Below are 21,884 nucleotides of genomic sequence, written 5' to 3' on the forward strand. Positions count from 1 at the left end.
AGTTCCCACCACGGCCTACTTTTCAGTATGCGATCCAAGTTTTAATTTCGCGCAGATAGAGGTCAGTTTTCGCGCTGTGGGTCAGTGCGCAAGATCCTGGTTTCTGCTCTCCAGCAATCCTGAAGTTAGAGTTCCTAGAGGGATCCAGGAGGCTTCCCAAGGGGGCGTGGGTGCCTAGTCTCCTCAGCCTCGCTGCTGCAGAATCCAGGGGTGCGTCCCTCTTTTCCGATTCTTGACGTCAAGCCCCTACCGCCGCGAAGCCTCGCCAGGGCGCTGGAGAGCAGAGGGAGGGTGGCTGGGAGGGGAAGCCATTGCAGCAACAGCTTGGAGGAAGGAGCTGGACGTCTCCGCCGAGAAAAACCGGAGGTGGGAGCCAGAGTAGGGGAGGCAGAGGACCTGCTGTCTCTAGGAGCCTCTGGGTTGCTGCAAAGAGGGGCGGGGAGAGGCGGGGGCTCTGCCTGCACCGCGCTGGCTCCAGCGGTGCCCGCGGGGAATGTGACATCAGCGGCGCCGGGCGCTTGCGGCTGGAGGAGGCATCTCGCCTCGGCTGCGCTGTGCACACCTCGCCCCGGGGAAAACGCAGACCCGGGCAGGCGGCAGGGATGTCGGCGAAGGAGAGGCCAAAGGGCAAAGTGATCAAGGACAGCGTGACCCTCCTGCCCTGCTTTTATTTCGTGGAGGTGAGTTGGCCCAGCGCCTTGGCATAATGCAGATCCTCCGGGTGGCTCCGGAGCCAGTTCGGGTCCCGGACGGTGTTGGAGGCGCGGAGCCCGTACCTGGGTGCGCGCTGCTGCCCCTAAATGCCCCACGCTCCCCCTTCCCCCAGTTTTCTCGGGAGCTCCCCCGAGTGTGCCTGTGAGTGCCCGCTAGCCAGGGGTGATTAACAGTAGCGATGCCACTGCTAGGTGGCCTGCAGACGGGAGATACCTGTGTGAGTGAGTGTGGGGCTAGTTCCCTGGCCCTCTGGACTGCCTGGGTGCACAGCGTCATCAGTGGCCCAGAGGGGCCATGATACCGATGTTTCGGGATTTGTGTCCTCAACCTGCGACTACGTATCTAGAACTCTGTGAGCTTTCTATAGGAATTCAAATACACAACAGCCATGCCCGGGGTGTATGGGGGCTGGGGATGTTTACGTAGGATTAGGAATATTGATTGCTTTATTACACAAAACACAAAACCAAAAGCCCTACCCCTATTAAAATTACTATGGTGCTCACATCAGCTTCTAAAATTGGGTCCACATCTCTAGGCATCAATTGGATGGCCCTTTTCCATGGTTAACAAAAATCATCTGCATATACACAAATATATGTATATGTATACATATGTATATGTATGTATGTATAATATTTTTAAAATAAGTGACATCATCTGATTTTACATGATTTGTACGTGTGCATTTATCCTGTGCTGAGCAGTATTACAGATAAGCAGTTAACATGCAGATGTATTCATAAACGAACCGCTAACTTACCAAAATGCAGCATTTAAGAAAGAAAAATTTATGGGAGGGTTATAAAGATTGACAGGTACAGTGATTCCATGCACTGTGGTCCGTTGCATTAGGAAGACATTTTTAAGCAAGAGGTTTATTAATTCATAGGTAGAGAAGAGATGTATTGGATAGGTTTAGTGAAATCATATGGTTTTAAGCATAAAACTATATTCTGTGTAATTAGAGCCTGGATTGCATAGAGAATTATAAGACTGTTGCTGAATTATAAATATCCTTCTTTGGCTGCCTTTTCAGCCAAATATGGAGGTTTAGCACTTCCAACTACAGATAGTAGATTCTGTATTTGATGATTGTGAGGCTTATCTGTGTTGAGGGATAGTTACTCTCTTGAAACTTGGGAGAAGAGACATTGTCAGATTGTTTTTATAGACAGCAGTATATGTGCAAGTTTCTCTTAGGTCTCGCAAATTTTAAAAATGGTTTCAGTGTTAAGAAAAATGTACGTGATTTGCATAAGTCTCAGAGAAATGATGGGTGACTCCTTCATCCATGACCCATAGAAAAGAAGGAAAAAAACTGACCTGTTTATTTAAAGTAATTAATTGATTCATTTATTTTTGCCCTTCCTCTTTTCACAAGGGATTTTGAGGCCATGGTTTAGATAATTTTGTTGAAAGTTAATGAAGAGTTTTATCAAGAAAAAACGTGGGCACAGAAGATTACATGGTGAAAGGGGTAAAGGAATAGAGATAGGATCCCTGCCTTGAAGTTAAATCCTGTCAGGCCACTTGTCGCATTGCTAATCCACTGTGGTTTTGTCCAAAAGCACTTTCATTCACGTCTGGATCTATTACATCTGTCTAGGTAGGAGACATCAGTTAATTGCTGGCTTCTGCCTCCAGGATGGAGCACCTGAGGTCAGCTAGAAGCTGACCACATTTGGATTGCAGCTGTATGGCTTCGAGGAAAATACTTTCATGAAAGAGGACGCAAACCAGAGAATTAAGGATGTGCCTTAAAAGAATCTATGTGTGCACTTTTGAGGTACCTTTAACAGGAGTACATTATCTTTTAATCTAAAATTTTAAAAGTAAAAATGCCTCATAATGCATTTGAAATGTGTCTGTAGGAACAAACATCTCACAAATGTTAATTCTTTTCCATGAGTGGAAATAGCCCAAAATCATTACCTTCACTTTGACCCATTCAGATACCCTCTACAAATTCCTTAGCAGGGCAAGCTATAGAACAATTACTTGAGGACAGTTCATGGAGTTTCAATGCGCATTTATGACATTATGTCTTGAGGGTAACAGATTTCTAAGGGAGAGCCACGAAATTGGATTGCAAATGATCTCTCTGAAACTTAAATGCATGATGAACCTCTAAAGAGCCTCCAGAAAATGGGGGAAGACATTACTACGCCAATTATTTAAGGGGTTGACAGAATGCACTACTGAACTCCTTTGGAATGACTCATTTTGAGGCCAGTGAGAATGAGCTTTGTAGCTGATTTGGAGGATGAATAAATATAGCATGAATTAACATGTCAGTAAAGTGCTCTAGAGTAATGGCACTTTGCTTCCAACATAGTTTCCCCAGACCTTTGTAATTAAAATGGAAAAGAGAAACATGAGTGAATCTTTCATCACATATCAGCCCGAAGAATATATTTCAAGCCTTTTCTGTTACTTCAGACAATAATTTAAGGAACAAAAAGAGGCAAAAAGGACCAGAATTTGAGGAGAAAATAGGACCTAAGAATTAAGTTAGGTTCCTACCATATACCATTCAAAAATAAATTCTGGACAAACCAATGATTTAGATTTTTAAGAAACAGTTAAAAAACTAAATAATAATAATAACACAGAAGTATATTTTTAGATTTTACAGTGAGAAAGGCCTTTCTTAACATATTACCAAAGTCAGAAATAATACAGGAAAAGACTAACACATCTTTCTACCATCCCAAATAAAGTTTCTCTGTAACAGAAGATGCTCTAAAGAAAGTTTAGAGAAGAAAACAGTCTCTGGGTCTCAAGTCAGTGACACCATGGACAGTGTAAACTTTGCCTTTCTTCAAGCAGTTCAGGCTGTTTCAAATTGCTATTCATGATAGGCATGAAATATGAAGAAACTAACTAGGAAACTGAGGAGCAACTTTCATTCCAACCAGAGGAGGCTAAAATCAAGTTAGACTGAATTAAGGCAGAAAAACCTGGGCCTTACAGACAGATTGACCCGGTTCATATATCACCTATGCCACATACTACTTGGATAATTCTGGCCAAGTTACTTCCCTCATCCTCAGTTTCTACATATGTAATAGAAATTATATGAAGTAATATAAATATATGTATTCATATATAATAGAAATTATAATAACCATATATCTTAGACTATATTATGAGGTTAAAGCATGAAAGATACCATATATCATACCTGAGCTAGAGTAGGCACTCAGGATGTATCAGTTTCTTTTGCATGGTGTCAGGGTATAGAGATTATATCCTATATATAGGCCAAGGTGTTCAGTCACTAAAATCAGGTAATCATGTCCCAGCTGACCACCAAACTCGATATTAAACAAACGTTAAGTTAATGGATAGAACTAATTTTTTCTTACATCTTTGGTTTATGCTGCCAATTGTTTATGCTGATAAAGGGGTTTATGGTTGACAGTAATTAAAAATATCAATATTACATGGTGATTTGAAAACACACCATGATTTCCAAGATGGTACCTCACTTTATAAACAAGTTTGACAATTCAGTTTTGCATTGTTCGATGTGGGAAAAGTCAAATTATGAAAGGAACTCTCAAACAAGCATATCCAAAGCTTTATCAGGTTGAACAGAAAGCAAGTTAAAAGGAACATTCCACTGAAGAAAAGGTTTCTCTTGCCTTTAAAGTTCCAAAGCACTCTCCAAGTGATGGCTGTATCACTTACAGTGCAATTGCACCCGGCAGCACGCCTAGAAATAGTAAAAGGTCTTTCAGCTTACTAACCCAATATTATATGTGAGAAGGCTGGTTGTCTGTGTGCCTAATGCATTTCCTTTATGACAAGCGTTACAACGGCCCCACCTGTGCTCAGACTCACAATTTCATTCTCATTAGTAATCCTGTTCCAAGATATGGGTTCACATTGACTCAGTATGTAATACAAACAAATGATAAATTACCCTTTAAACCAAAAAGATACAAGTTCTTAATAAATAAATGGGAAAAAGATTCTTCTCATTTAAACATTCTGCTTTATGGCATACATTTTTATTACTCATCTAATGTTTACTTTATGGAGATAAAAGAGCACTGTTTGACCTATATGCAAAGTATTTTTATAAAGCTATAGATGCAGATAGTTTGAAATTTCTTGTTTTTCATACACATACACACACACGCGCACGCACACACACACACACACAGGCATGCACAAACACAGAGGGAGTAGGAATAGCCTCTCTCCACTGAGTGTAAAATAACTCTACCTGAAGTATTACAGATTCAAAATATTGTAAACACGACAGACTTGAAATTATACAGAAAGTTTTCACTAATTTGAATATTGTACTTAACAATGGATATGTTTCAGGATTTTTTTCATGCAGGTTAATTACTACAGTTTAGGGTCAGTAAACTAGACATTGTGTTCAGGAGTAAAAGCCATCATTTCTCTGTTACCATCCTGCCTGAGGAAGTTCAAAAAGCCTTTGTTTGAGCAAAGATAACCTGGTTAGTTCAGTCTGAACGTCATGCCTAGACGTTATGGTGTCTTGACAGACCTTAATATGTTTTAAATTTTTTTCCCACTGGAAAGTGTCCACTGTATCTTAATTGTAGCAAACATTAATTCACAAGATTTCTGTTTTAGCTCAAGATCTATGTGAAAATTATATAACTCATATGATCTTGCTGGGAAATATAGCTAGCTGATTTCCTTTTACATAAACTTTAGCATCAGTAGGAAGCGCAAAATGACAACATTTCTGCATTGCACGTACCAAAATAGTAGCTGTAGGTTTTTTCCCTTTTCTAGATGGCATAGATAGTCCACTCAAAGTAGTCCAAATCTACCAACAGAGATGAGCTGACAAATCTTTCCTCCTCTTTTAGGGTCACGATGTGCAAAGTCCTTTGGTGAAAAACAGAAATGAAGTACAGATGATAATAGAGTCCTAAGTTTCACAGAGACTAAATGAGGACATTTCCACAAATACCGAGACCAAGTATTGAACATAGAACCCGCCGTTAGGGAATTCTATACTACTCCTAGGCTCCCCCACTATCTTACTGTGTCTTCATGGACAAATCACTCATAGTAATCTTTGTCCTACTTTCCTCTAGTAGGAAAAAAATGGGTGCCTTCTACCAATCTCAAAGGGATATTAATAATGATGATAACAATAATAACAAGGAATAGTCAATTTCAAGCCTCCTTTATATGACAGACCCTGTATACATTATCTTTAATCCTGAGAACTGGATTATTTGTATTAAGGTAATATCGAGAAGGCATTATTATCCTTATCTTTTTTATTTTTAATTTTTTAAATTAAAAAAATTTTTTTTGCAGTATGCGGGCCTCTCACTGTTGTGGCCTCTCCCATTGCGGAGCACAGGCTCCGGATGTGCAGGCCCAGCGGCCATGGCTCACGGGCCCAGCCGCTCCACGGCATGTGGGATCTTCCCGGACCGGGGCACGAACCCGTGTCCCCTGCATCGGCAGGTGGACTCTCAACCACTGTGCCACCAGGGAAGCCCTATCGTTATTTTTTTAAATCAGCAAATTGTAACTCAAAGAGCTAAATATCTTTCTGGGGACACAGCACTTAAGTGAAGGAGGCACGATTTGGGTTCTTGTCCATCTCCATCTCCTCCTGCATTACCATTACCCCCACTCCACCTCACACATGACTCTAATGATAATGCTAAACTTAGTGAGGGAGTGGGATGGGGAGACCTGTCTCTGCTGTGACTTGGCTAGCTTTTTGGTGTCTGAAGGCATGTATGTGGAAGATGCCTGTTGAGGTTCTTTCTGTCTGAGTTGTGGAATAGAGTTTTCTCTTCATTCAGCTACTGAACTTGGCTTTGTTATTGCTATCTCTCACCTAGAGTAACTGAATTAATTCTAATATGGCTGTGTAGACGGCACAATGACTGTCTACCTAAAAAGCTGCTTCCTTTGGGAAAGCACAAATGGTACCCAAGAGGCTTCTGCAGAGGACGACTGAACACGGAGCTCCGGGTAGAGTGAGAGGGAAGAGTTGGAACGGAAAGAAAATTTAGAAAAGTAGACTGTGTATGTCTATGAGAATGATAGAGCGTGGAGGAAAGAATTCCTAAGAGAACAGAAACAGAGAGAGGCCAGGCCAAGGAGGATTAGGAGAAAAAGCATGAGAAAAATAGAAGGTAGGAGTGAAGGGCATGTGAGGGTAATGGGCATCTGTGAGCAAAGCCATGGAGATTCCTTTAGGCATTTGAGTTGTCTTAAGTTAGCTTGTTAAATTAAAAAGCATTTAGGGCACAATTGTTACTGTTTACTTTAGGAATGTGTTACAAATATTATCACAAGGATTTCCGCCAAGTATGTGTATACATCACAGGCTATTTCTCATGCAAGCTCTCAACAACAACAACAAAAAGTGAGGAAATGTCTTATTACAGAATTGTCTAATAAAATCATGTACTCCCAGGACATTTGGTTTGATTCTCCTATCACAGCATTGGTTTGATTCTCCTATCACAAATGAGAAAACTGTGGCTTGAAAAGGTTAACTGAGTTACCTAAAAACACACTATGGTTAATATCAGACAAGAATAGAGCCTGTCCCCCAACTTCTAGTGCTCGTTTCTAATTATACTATTTGTAGAATTCCTTACGTTAGAGGGTTTCCCCCTGGATTATAACACAATACAGGCCATTCTAATCCTACACGTGAACAAATTGTGCCGGCTGTTTGAAAGTTCCATCTAAGTACCTTTATGTATTTCATAATACCACGTTGCATTAAACAAGTTAAAGCAATTACGAATGGATCTTCTGCTTTTCTAAATTGTTAGGCTCTTTGAAAAGCATGGTTACAGCTAAAAATCATAAAATTGGACGTGATATATTTCTTTCTCACTGCCCGACTGTCTACCTATAATCTCACAATTACTTCTCTGGACATGAGGTCTCTGACAGACAGTAAAGGAAAGTGGAAACATTGGAAGGAGTGAGGATACAATTTACAACATCAGTAACAAAATAACTGAATTTTCTTTTACAGTTTAATGTAATTTTTTCATATACATTGATTCATTTGATCCTTTAAAGACAACTGAGGAGTAGATATTAACTCTGTTTTACAAATTAAGTAACTGAGACTCATGAAGGTCCAAGAACTTGCCTAAAACCCAAGCAGTGCTCTTCTCCCCTGTGGGTCACAAGGAGAAAAATGTTTGTATTTAAACTGTGAAATGTCTAATTATGAATCTCTCAGCTTTCTTTGGTTTCTTCTAGAATTAATTAGCTGAGACATGTACTTCCAGATTACTATGGAATGGAGTCATTTCCTCACAGTGAAGTGGATTTTGGAATGTGAAAGCCAAGGACAGAAATGCTAATTTTGACACAATTAATGTTGAGTTGTTTTTCCTGTCAGTAATTAGGCACTGAATCAATTGCCTCTTAGGTCCATCACTGTTTGGTTGTTTTCAATCACAAAACATTTACGTTAATCAACATAAAGGAGGATAACTGCTTTCTTATTTGCTATCATAAGATGGCTTCTGTACATTCTTCTAAAACTGACATTAGACCATTGAGGTATAAATTAAAGAGAAGGGGAAATACAGGTATTTAAAATCAATGTGTGTTCAGGAAAAGGAAAACAAGGTATCAGTTCATTTAGTGGACTGTTGTTGGGGAGTGAGAATCATGGAAATATGTGTGGATATGTTGTCTACAACTTAATGTCCTCACCAAAGCCTGTGCTGTAGGATTGCCTTAGCGGTAAAATCGCCATTTAATAAAGTTCTAATCATGCTTCAGAAACTGGGCCTTCATGGAGTGTCTAAAAGAGAAGAATCTTATATTAAATACACTTCAAAAAGGGGTGCCAAAGTAAAATACCAGGGTGTATTCTGTTTGTACTTCCATGAAAATTCATTTAGTCATTGAATAAATATTTATTTATTTCTTATTATGTACCTTTTGGTTAAATTAATGGAAATAATATGGAATCATTACTGGCATACTTCCTAATCTATAGTAGGATTTCAATAAAGTTTGCCTGAATGGATGGAGTAAAACAAGACTGATAGTTATAAATTTTTCCTTAACATTTCTTAGCCAGTGGAGACATTTTTATCTATAAAATAAGTGGTGATGAAGGTTAAATCAATCTCCGAGGTCTGTGAGCCTCATTTCTTAATAATACTTATGCTCATTTTATGATCTAGAGTATACCTATGGATTAGTTGAGATTTGAGGCATCATTCAAATGATTTTGAGATGTCTTTTCAAAGAGGCATCATTTAAACAAAGGACTTATTGTTTTAATTTTCATAGAAAATTATCTTAGTTACATAACATATACATGCCAGCAAAGACAATTTTTTTGTGGCTATGTGGAACCAACGATAACATTTTTTTTTTAGTAATAATATGTGCTTCTTTGTCAGATATAGTTGTATCCCATATTATATTGTATTTGTTTTATATATTTGTTCATGACTTTTCGATGCATCTCACAATGAAACATAGTACAATTATACTTAATTTAATCACAGCTTTAAGATGTTGGAAAATAAAAGTTCTTAATGTCCCACATTAAGAGCCCCTCTTCAATATCTCTTATATTCATCAATCCCTTTCACAGGTACATTCAAGTAAATAATGTCTTAAGCAGCCTTGGAAAACCATTAATCTTGAAGGTGGGCTCATAATGTGCATTTAAGTATGATCTAAGTATGTAGGAGACAAGCTTGGAAAAAGAGAGTGATTCATGATACATTGTTAAATTCTCATCTCTGAAAATAGATTAGAAATCATTCTCTGGATAATTTATGGATCAAATGAAATATATCAGGCACATAGTACACACTCAATAAATGTTTGTTAGATAAATTAATTATTATATAAGAGAAAATATAAACTTTTACAGTGCTTAAATAAAATGGTTTAAGGATAAACTTGATACCTGAATTTAGTAAACAACTCAAAAAAAGTAATTTAAAAATATTGATGTCTTTAATTCACTAATTTATGTGCATATAAGATTATCACATTAGATCTCAAAATCATAAATTTGTTTCTCTTATTCCATATCTCAAATACAGAATTTTTGGTTAATTTAATTTCTCTGACATTATTACAATGACAATATTTTTTTTTCCTTAACTCCTATTTTGTTTGGTATTAAGAAATATATGTTGGACCCCAAAGGTACTATGTATTCTTTTATAAGACTGTTCAGGTCAAAATATATTTGCTTTTTTTCTATATAAATAATGTAATCCCACTAATAGTGAAAATAGTGAAAGTTGTCGGGTGACATTCACAGTATATAAAGAAAATGTACATTATATTATTTTCTGCTATTTCTCAATGTCTTTGGGAAGGTAAGGTCAGTGTTAAAAATTTTTAGCAAGAGGTAGTAGGTATAATGACTACAAACGTGAACTCAGGTGCTAGATTTCTTGAGTTTATAATCTAGCTAATAAACTGTATGATCTTTCACAAACCATGTAATTTTTCCATGTTTCAGTTGCTTCTTCTGTAAGATGGGGATAATAATAGTACCTTTATCAAAGGGGTATTGTGGAGATTGGATGAGTTCAGAAATGTAAAAGTATGAACTTAAAATGGTACCTGGCAAATATTAGTAGAATTAAATTGTGATTCATACCTATGTTTTTAAAAGACAGGTATATGTTCTAAGGGTAAAGAAATTACAGCTGTAAGGAAAGATTCCAAAGCAATTACTTTTAAGAATTGAAATATAAGTCCCCAACCTCAGGTCTTAGTCTCTAGGTGTAAAGAACAAAATGCTTTCCAAGGCAATACATATAGTATTTGTGTCTAATTATACAAGTCAGGACCTGAGGTTAAAGCTGGTGATGGCAGAGCTTACTACTCCAAGCCTAATGCTAGATCAATATTCAGGTAATAAAACAGCCACATACCATTATTTTAAACTTTACTGTTAGATCATTGAATGATTGTAATTAGTCTTTTTAGAGCTGTAAAGATGTAATTTATATTTGGGCATAAAGACATAGAACACATTTTTCCCATTAAACCTAACATATATGTTAGATCTGTTCTCTCTTCCCTATTAATTACCATTGCTATTTGGAGGACTCAATTTGAGCTTTTTGTGTTCTTTAATGTTAACAAAAATTATTAGAATTCTAGAAATTCACAGTAGAAGCATTTTCTATGGTGGAAGTAAACAAGGATCTTTTAACTTGGGGATTTTTCTTTCATCATGTTAACTACACTATGAGAACTGTGTAAACAGTTCTGTTCAAATCATCATCCATACATACATTAATTTGGTACATTGAGGGTACCCAGTATGTCAGGTCCTGCCTAATATAAGGCCCTGGGGATAGAGAAGTGAAAGAGACAATTTCCCTGTTCCCAAGGGTCTTTTCATTGAATAAGAGAGAAAGGTGAAGGAGCAACTGTCATTCCATATGACAGTTGCTATGACAGAGGCATTCATCGGGCCATCTCTGTGCAGTTAGAGAGTGATCCAAAGGAAACAGGACAGGAAAGCATCTGGAGCTTGAAATGTGCCCAATTCCTGATATTTTATATTAGAAGTCATTCACTAGGGAAAACAGAAGTGAAGATGAAAGCAGACCACATCCAAGATATAATTAAAGTTTCTTGAGATATTACCAAAAAAATTAAAATAATATTGGAGAAAACTGCACAGGAAAGAACATTCAAGACCTTGGAATACCATAAAATTAAGAATATGATTTGAAAGTGCCTGCCACCCCTTCGCTCTTGGTGCCATCAACCCCCTTGTACACATGGCTATCTCTCACTTCTGTCCTTTAAATTGGCATTTCCACTGAAGCCTGGGGCTACTTTTTCCTGAAAAGCACCAGACTAGTGCCAGATGGCAATGGTGAAATGTACCAAAGTGGCAGCAGGGTGTAGTGGGATTCATGCTTCCAGGAATTTAACAGATCAGGTTCCAATTGCTGTAAGCCAGCCATGCTGTTTACTTTATCTGGAGCAGGGTCTTCATGTTAAAATGTATCTTAAAATTCCCAAGGAGGTTGTGAGTATTAAATTAGATAATTTATGGGGAAATGTCTAAATAAAAAGTCAATAAATGTTCTTTTCTTTTTATGTAAGAGGAGGTGTTCAATAAATTCAGTAACAAAGTGAAACGACCTCTAGAAAGGATAGATATTAGATTTGCACAAAAGAAGCAATTTTCAAGTTTGAGTGATAGGAAGTCCTCAGAGAAACTGTTTAATAAGAGTATTTAAGAGTTAAGAGCAAGGGAGTCTTTTTTCGAACCACGCGCACCCTCTGCAAGCCCTCTTCCCATTTGGGAATTGCAACCATTGTGGCAATGTTGAGAGGGAAACCGTTTTGAGACCCGTGAGCAAAGCAGTTTAGAGCATGTTTCCTGGACTTAGGCACCTGGGTAGGAATCTGGATGCTCCCACTCACCAGCTTTGTGACCACTGGCCAATTTATGTGACCTATCTCTGTCTCAGTTTTCTCATGTGTAAATTACGATACCAATAGACGGTTTATAAGGTGTAGATTGAATGCAGCAATCTATTATATAACTTAGCACTGTCTCTGGCACCTAAGTCCTCAACACTTTCTATGTATTATTCAGAAATTGTCCATGTTTTCTGTTTATTTAATAGTAATGTCCTGATTTCTTTCAATTAAATTCAGCAAATATTTTCTGGACACCCAAAATTTTCAAAGCATTGTGTGAATTACAAAGGCCTCACTTTGCAGTATCAGATGTTAAGGGAAGGGCTGGTAATATACAGATAACTACAATTCAAGGCAGACTAACAGGTCTTACAATAAAGATATATATGGAGTTCATGAGGCAGAATCTTCAGTTCTGAATGGAGAGCATGGGGAAGGTTTCAGGGAGAAAAAATTCTGTGATCTTACCTTTTATGAGGACAGTTTTTATGGGAAACAAATGTGAAAATGTAATGTAAAGCAGAGACTAGAACATGTCTGTTTGGAACATCAGTGTAATGGGAACATAGGTGTTCATGGGTTGAAAGAGTGGAGAGTAGGTAAAGAGCAAAATTAAACAAGAAAGGCAGATTGAGGCCATAATACAAAAGATCGTGCATAATGCAAAAGGTCATTCTAGGAAATTTGTACTTTATTTTGTAATTAATGGGGCACTATTAAAGGCATGATTAGATGTGAATTCTAGAAAAACTAGCCTGGAAGCATTGTGGAAGATGAAACAAATTGTAGAGAGAATAGTGGTAAAAAATCTAATATATGTTAGTGAGACTGTCAAAGAAACGTGAGGAATGTTTTTTACATCATGACAGCACATGGAGAATTCTAGAACTAAATGGCAATGTAAAAAGCCCCTCATTTCACTGATGACAAGTAAGATCCAGGAAGGTTAAGTGACTTGCTCCAAATCCCAGAAGCTAGTGGAATAAATGAGCAGAGAAACTGGGTTTTGCTGGTTCTGAGGCCAGCATTGATTTTCCTCAATTACACTGCCCTGTTTTAATTGGTAACTATGCATGTCATATAAGCCACATCCATTCTATTGGCGAAAACTAGATTTTTAGACCTTGAGTAATGTAATAGACTCATTCTGACCTACTCTTAATGACCCTACAAGTGTTAGTGTGCTTTTTATAATCTATATAGTTATAACCTAAATATGCTACAATTATGGTAAAGTAGTTTTATAAACCACAAAGCCCTGTACTATATTATTAGTTATTATTGTTGTCAATGTTTAAAGGAAACATTTATCTGTATTAGCTACAAGGCCCAAATGCTAAGGAATGTCATTAAAGACTGTACTGTAGGAAATGGAAAATTCTATCATCACTGTGTGTGTTGACCTATGACAACATGCTTATCAGCCACCAGTTTTAATAAAATTACTTTGATCTGCTAATATTTCTTCCTGTTTTAATTTCATTTGAATATAATGTATTTATGTTTTAAAGTTCACATTTTATATGACTTGGGGATACTTATCAGAATTGATTCCAAGCCTCCCATTTAAAATTTGTTATTAATATAAAAAACATTCTTTTTCTCTTAGGTTATCTCTTGCATATGAGTAGTATGAAGATACACAATTATATTCTTTGGTTCTTGTGACATTAGTCATATCAAAACCAAGTTAATTTAACTTTGAAGTTTCCTGTGCAAGTGTTGTTCTTCAAAAGTAAAGATGATATTATTTAAATCATCATACATCAATGATGTTATTTAAGTCATCATGTATCAATGACTCTCAACCTGCAGCCTTGGACTCTCTTTAGCCCAAGATTAGTATCTTACTCTCTTTTTGACATTTTGATAACTGAGAGGCAACTCAGTTTTCCTATTTCCAAAACAAAACCTTAGATTCCTCCTACTTAAGCTTCTCCCAGCCTTCCCCATCCCAGTAAATAACAGCCCCAGCCCAAATGCTCAAGCCCCAAATCCCTGAAATCAACCCTTACTGGTTTTTCTTCAATATCTAACTCATCAAGAAGTCTGGTCTTTTTCTCTCTAAAGTTATATCCAGAATCTGGAAATTTCTCTACATCCTAGTAAAACCTGCCATCATCTCTTGCCTGGATTACTGCAATTGCCAAGCATCCACTAGCAGGTAAACTCCACAAGTGCAGGGAGTTTTCTCTATCTTGTTTACCTTTATATTCTTCACCCTTAGGGCAGTGCCTAGCACATACCAGGCACTAGATAAGTATTTGTTGGGTTTTGAAGAGCCTTCTAATTTTTACCGTGCTTCTATCTTTGACCCATCACAATCATTCTCAACCCAACTGCCAGGGTGATCTTTGTAAAATATATTTCAAGTCTTCCTGCACCTCTGCTTCAACTCTCCAAAGTTGCTTCCAAATGTACTTTGAATGAATAAAACACTAATTCTGCCATGGCCTTCAATTCTCTGCAAAGTCTGATCCCAAATCCATCTCTCTGACTTCATCTTATATCACTGCTCCCTTTTTTTTTTCCAAATGACATGTCACTTTAAATTTTTTATTTATTTATTTACTTTTGGCTGTGTTGGGTCTTCGTTTCTGTGCGTGGGCTTTCTCTATTTGCAGCGAGCGGGGGACACTCTTCATCGCGGTGCGCGGGCCTCTCACTGTTGCGGCCTCTCTTGTTGCGGAGCACAAGCCCCAGACGCGCAGGCTCAGTAGTTGTGGCTCACGGGCCCAGTTGCTCCGCGGCATGTGGGATCTTCCCCGACCAGGGCTTGAACCCGGGTCCCCTGCATTGGCAGGCAGATTCTCAACCACTGTGCCACCAGGGAAGCCCAATCACTGCTCCCTTTTGACTATGCCTCTTACCTGGTTTTTATATGGTTAGTTCATTCTTGCCCACTCAAGTCTTTGTTTAAATGATTCCTATTAAATAGGCCTTCCTTGATCTAAAATAGCAATCCAGGCACTCAATTACCACAGTCCCCTGTTTTATCATCTTTATAATATATGTTCCTTCTAGTATTATAATTTTTTAATTTTTTATCTGTCTTCTTCAGCAAGAATGAAATCTTCATCAGAATAAGGACTTGGAGTTTTATCATAGCTGTATTCCCAGGATGTAGAACAACTCCTAGAATTAGTAGGTTTCAATAGATATTTGTTGGTTGAATAACTAAATGAACCATTAATATCATATATGATAATTGACCCTCTGTGACTATGATCCTACCAGTTTATGAGTATCTGAGAGCACTCTGAATTTACCATGGTTATGAAAAAGGAAAAGAATGGAATTGACATGTCTATAGGCTAAGAGCAAGTGAACTACCTGAACGAGAAGTAAAAGTTTGTTATTATCAAGATGCTAAAAGCAAGTAAGCTATATGACTTAGATAAAATGTCATGATAGATTCCATAAAATGTTTCACTAACATTGATATATACCTTATATTTGCCTTTTTCAAACTGGCATCAGAAAAATCAATATTATCTAGCAAATGCTGTATTTTGAAACACATTTCATTCTCTAAAACTGTTCTCTAAAACTGTTATACTTTTCTCTTTAAAAATTGCTCTATTATTTTTACTCACAAGTTCCTTAGCAGAAGACAATTATAAGAATAAATCTTTTCTTTTTGAAAACTGTTTTCCTAATCTTCAGATAATTTCCCTTCTCTGTATTGCTGCATAAAAGTAGCACTGTTCACATTTTTTTTTTGGCTACAATGTAACTAGAGAATAAAATTCCTAATGCCTGATTATATAGACCTTTTAAAATCTCTTTTTAAATCTCATTTTAAATGCAATCAAAAGATGATTTTATTACATATATATCAATTCTATATCTATGCCAAAGCTAGCACACACCATCTGTTAAATTTCTTACATTCAAAAGAAGGTTGTCGTGGAGTACCTCAAAAGTTAAAAGATACCTTTGAAAGACAAGGATGTTCGAAGCAAACATTGTCATTTAATCCATCACACTGACCAGTAGTGAAATACAGTATAGGAAAACAATGTCTAAAGTTACTTTTTCCTCAAATATTCTAAACATTTTGTTCAAATCCCTCTTTCTTAAAAACCAAAACTGATGTAAAAGACAAAGAATAAAAGATACTTTTTTTAAAAAGTCAGAGAAACAAATATCAAAAGGGAAGAAAAATATGATTCTTATTTTGAAGACAGAAGAAGGTCTTGAAACATGTTTCAATAGAACTATAAAAAATATTAATATATGGATAGAAAAATACATGGATAAAAAAACTGGAAAAATTGGCAGTTTCGAGAAGGCTGATGTCTGAAAGGACTAAAATACATAATATTAATGAAGAACATATTTTCTTTCATATATTAATTTATTGTATGCATGCATATATATTTGAAAGACACTATGATGTATATTACTAGTTTAAATATTAAAACGAGTAAGCTTAGGCCTCTATCTTAAGGAGATTTTCGTTTGAGAAGCAGGACAAAAGCTATAACTAATCTATACCAGATAACTATAATAAAGAACTGTGTATAGAAATTTCGTAAAAAGAAGTACTGGGGAATTAAGAAAGAGGAAATTACTCTCAAAAAGGATCACCAAGTAAGGCAAGTGAAAAAGGTGACACTTGATGAGTATATTATTGTTAATAGTTATAACAGCAACAATAAAACTAACATTTACAAACTAGTCTTCACTCCAGGTATTGTTGAATATGACTTGTAATACTTCATTTAATCCTTTAAACTGCCTGTGATAATGGGTACTAGCAATGTACCTGTTTCATAGATAAGAAAACAGGTTTAAGAAAACCATTTCCAAGGTCACACTGGTAGTGAACAGAAGAGCTTATTTTCAAAGAACCTCCTAGGTGACTTGGAAACCATATGGCCCCACTGGATTCACTACAGTATGTAGAATTCTGAGTGTCTCTTCCCACTTACACACACACACACACACACACACACACACACACATACACACGGAATAGCACATTAATTCCATGGCTATGTAATATCTTCACTGGCACATTTGAGAAGATTCTGAAGTAATTGACAAAATTCAATGGTGAAGAATGTCCTTAAGAGAGAAGATTTACTTAATTTTTAGATTTACCAAATTGATAAAGTTTTGTTCACCTTTCTATAGAAGACATCAAATTCACTTTACTAGGGCATGAACATTTAAAAATGAGGTAATCAGTTGTTATCTGGGTGATGTCTTATGTAGAAGACCTAAAATATGAACTAATGTCATCAAGGGAAGAATGTAGATCATCAAATCTGGTTAAATATTTAACATTCAAATTAAAGGAGAGAAATTTAATCTAAATTTATTGAAACCATATTTTCAAGATAAAGTTTATGCTAAGTGATACATATTTTTAACTACAGATTTGCAAATAGAAACTCTTCATTAAACAGAACTGTAGGCTACACTGTACCCCCATTCTTTGATGCTAATTGTATTTCATTACCCTAAAACTCTACTCCCATTTTTGGAAAGGAAGCATAGAGTAGTGGTTAAGTAGAGGTTACAATTCATGGCTTCAAAATCCAACCTCTGCCACTTGCTAGAGGAGACTGGCCTTATCTACCTGCAAAGTGTGGTTAATAGTAGCACTTATGTCATAGTTTTTAGTTAAATGAGTTAATATCAATGAATAAAATTAATTAAAATTTCTAAAACAGAAAATTGCCTGGCACATTAAGTGCTATTTCAAGTATTTCTTAAATTAAAACTAAAATATATTTAAGTGGATTTAAATGGAAAATATGAATTGTTCACATGAACCATGAAGTATTGATTTATTGGTCAAGACTGGAAGCTACTATTCCTTACAGGAGAGGGCAGTGGTGAGGAGGAATGACCAGATATTCAGAGTGGTCAAATGATAATGGATTCTAATAAGAAAATGTAAGTGTTTTGACATGCTTTTTGCTCTCTTTATTGGAAAGCATCCATCTGACAAACAGAAAGTGTCAGATTAATCTTCATACATTATTAATTTTTCCAATAAACCTAATTCTCACCTCAAAAAAAACCTCTTGGGAATAGAAGACATAATGCTGCCTTGTAAATTTGTTTATTTTTTAAACCAAATGACAGAAATCATGGATGGTCAATAATATTTTTATCAAAATTTGCTCTGTTTTGTTAAATAAATATTGTATCCTCCACAAGCAACAAAGCCTTAAACTAGATAATTTTTTCAGTGTTACAGAAATCTGCATCTTCAGATTCTGAAAGGACTAGCATCAACAATATATTTGCAGTATTTTTTCTCTAGCCGAGAGCAGGTGTCTCACTAAGCTTATGATCCTTGATGACCAAGCCCATGTCTTGTTTGCCATATTATAGTAAGGACCCACATAGTACCTGGCACATTGTAGGTTGAAGGAATGAATAACTGAATCCATAAAACAAAGTCTAAAAATTAAATTGTGCTTAGTTTAGGTTTAGGAGACAAACTAGAGGATGTCCAGTGAAATTAGAATTTCAGATAAACAACAAATAAGTTTTAGCATAAGTATCTCCCAAATATTGCATGGGGCACACTAACACTAAAAATGATTTATTACTTACCTGAAATTCTAATCTTATTGAGTGACCTGTATTTTCATTTGCTAAATTTGGTAAATCTTGTCTAGCTATGGTAATGAATTAATATTTACTTGTTTATTCAGTTAGTCATTTATCAACAAGAATTATTGCTTCATTAAATTGTTAAATGATGTATTGCATGCCTACCATGCGCCAGGAACAATGCTATGCCTTGGGGACCCAAAAATAAATAACACTGACAGACTCTTACTTCATGGAGCATGTATTTCAGTGAGAGATGGGGGAGAAGAAAAATAAATAAGTGAAGTATTCAATTGGCAAGGCAATTTCAGTTATGAAGAAATCAAGCAATGATAAGGGTTTAGAGGGAAAGATGGATCAATGACTACCTTGGATGGTACAGGAAGTCATCATTAAAGGATGAGGAGAGGCCAATCAGACATATCTGGGGGAGAGCACAAAAGGAAGAAGAAAAGCAAATGCAAAAACCCCCAGGTATAAATGAATTTGACTGTTACAGAAAAAGAGTGAAGACCATAGGACTATATCAAACTAAAAAGCTTCTGCACAGCAAAGGAAACCACCAAAAAATGAAAAGGTAGCCTATCAAGTGGGACAAAATACTATAAATCATATACCTTATAAGGGGTTAATGTCCAAAGTATTTATAAAGAACTCATACAACTTAATAGCAAAACAAACAACCAAAACCAAAAAAACCAAAACCAAGAAAAAACAAGCAATTTGATTATAAAATGGGCAGAGGCTCTTAAGAGACAGTTTTCCAAAGAACACATATGGATGGCCAATAGGTATATGAAAAGATGCTCAAAGTCACTAATCATGAAGAAATGTAAATTAAAACCACAATGAGATACCACCTCACACCTGTTAGAAGGGCTATTATCAAAAAGACAAGAAATAACAAGTGTTGACAAGGATATGGTGAAAAGAGAACCACTGTGCACTGTTTGGGAATGTCAATTGCTGCAACCATTATGGAAAACAGTATGAAGGTTCCTAAAAATATTAAAAATAGGACTACCATATGATCCAGCAATTCCACTTCTGGGTATTTATCTGAAGAAAACTAAAACACCAACTGGAAAAGATATATGCCCCCATTATGTTCTCTATAGTATTGTTTACAGTAGCCAAGACATGGATACAACCTAAATGTCCATCAGTTGATGAATAGGTAAGGAAAATATGGTGCATATATACCATGGAATATTACCCAGCCCTCAAAAAGAAGGAAATATTGCCATTTAGGACAACATGGATGGACTTTTAGAGCATTATGCTAAGTGAAATAAGGCAGCCAGAGAAAGACAAATACTGGATGATCTCATTTATATGTGGAATCTAAAACAACAACAGCAATAAAAAACCGAATTCATAGCTACAGAGAAAAGATTGGTGGGGAACGGGCAGTGGGGAAAATGGGTAAAGGGGGTCAAAAGTTACAGACGTTCAGTTATAAGACAAATCAGTCCTGGGGATGTATGGGGGCTATGGGTAATAATATTGTATTATATTTGAAAGTTGCTAAGAGAGTGATCTTAAAAGTATGCATCATAAGAAAAAAAATTGTAACTATGTGTAGTGATGGATGTTGACTAAACTAATTGTGGTGATCATTTTGCAATATATACAAATATTGAATCATTATGTTGTACACCTGAAACTAATATAATGTTTTAGGTTGATAGATGTCAATTATTTCTCAATTAAAACAAAAGTGAAGTCCCATTGGATTGTAGTGGGTAGGGAGCTGGGGAATAGTATAAATATGGTATAAAAAGATGTAAGAAACTGAAGCAAGAGCCAGATCATGCAGAAACTTGCATTCCATGGTGTGATATTTGGATTTTATTCAAGTAGAATGGGAACCACTGGAGTAGTTAAAATGGGGAGTGTTATGACCCAAAACATTTTCAGAATATTTGGAATGCTGGGTAGAAAATGGATAGATGAGGTGGGGAGGGTAAGCGTGAAAATGCAACAGCATTTAGGAGGTGATCCCAGAGCAAAGGGGAGGCATGACATGGGTTCAGAGCAGGCTGGTGACAGAGGTGGATGAATTGGAGCTTTATTTTGAAGGCAGAAGCAATAGTAAGTATGAATGATTTTAATTCTGAGATCAGAGAGGAGTGGTAAAAGGGAGAAATACATGTTTCTTATTTCAAGATATACTGATTCTATGTATGACCTGTGTATAAGAATAAATTGATCTCCTATGTCCTTAATTCTCAGTTGCCTATATTGGCATCATCGGTGGTTAGTCTGTATTTCCTGGAACTCACGGATGTCTTCAAACCTGTGCACTCTGGATTCAGCTGCTATGACCGGAGTCTTAGCATGCCATACATTGAACCCACACAGGAGGCAATTCCATTCCTCATGCTGCTTAGCTTGGCTTTCGCTGGACCTGCAATTACGGTAAGAATTGCCCCCAAATTGTGTTTGTCAGCCCCAGAAGATGAAGAATGACCACATTTATGTAATAAATGGGTTAAAAGTAAACCAAAAAAATTCTGATATGTTTCCTCATTAAAGTATTTTTCATGTCATATCTGAAGTCTGGGAAACTGTGGGGAAGAAATAATTCTATAGCAAACAGACTTTCTTCTCAAAAGTGCATGTTGCTCTCACTTTTTACCAGGTTAGCACTTTTTATTGATTCTGAGCACTGGGCATCCACAACTGTACAGGGAAGAGGGCACAACTCACATTCCTGCCCCCTGCCCCACACACAAAATAAAATACTTTAGATTCAGAACAAGCACTTGCATTTTAAAATATATGACATAAAGAAATGCCCTAACCTACTGAAATTGAATTACAAACATAATTGTTTTTAGTTTGCCAACATACACATTGTGAATAACACACTTTTCAATAAATTCATTAATAAATAACACTAGCCTAGCTTTTACACCATCTCTTATACCCCCAGGATCTACCTAAATGACAAGAAACATGTTTCAGCATTAATATTTATTTCTAACAGTAGGAAATCTTACTTTACTTTTATCATGCTCATGAATGACAGAGGAAGTGGTTATTAAATAAAGAGCTGTATTTGAATGGAGTTTTTATAAGATTCCCTAATGAATTGGTCTATTCTGGTTCAGTATAGCAGCAGTTTTAGAAAAGTCTCTGCATAGACCTATACT

At 36.5% G+C, this 21,884-nt stretch overlaps 1 protein-coding gene across 2 annotated transcripts in view; it reads left to right on the forward strand.

Annotated features, from left to right (window-relative positions):
- The first annotated feature begins 310 nt into the window (after nt 1–310).
- Nucleotides 311–21,884, forward strand: part of PLPPR4 (phospholipid phosphatase related 4) — a 39,085-nt gene continuing 17,511 nt past the window's right edge. For both annotated transcript variants that reach the window (XM_007449601.1, XM_007449602.1), the window contains exons 1-2: nt 311–680; nt 20,962–21,147. In XM_007449601.1, the coding sequence (XP_007449663.1) occupies nt 603–680; nt 20,962–21,147 (264 nt within the window). In that variant the 5' untranslated portion in view covers nt 311–602. The remainder of the gene's footprint in view (nt 681–20,961; nt 21,148–21,884) is intronic.

This window comes from Lipotes vexillifer, unplaced genomic scaffold (assembly GCF_000442215.2).
Source record: "Lipotes vexillifer unplaced genomic scaffold, Lipotes_vexillifer_v1.1 scaffold445, whole genome shotgun sequence".
Taxonomy (NCBI): Eukaryota; Metazoa; Chordata; class Mammalia; order Artiodactyla; family Lipotidae; genus Lipotes; species Lipotes vexillifer.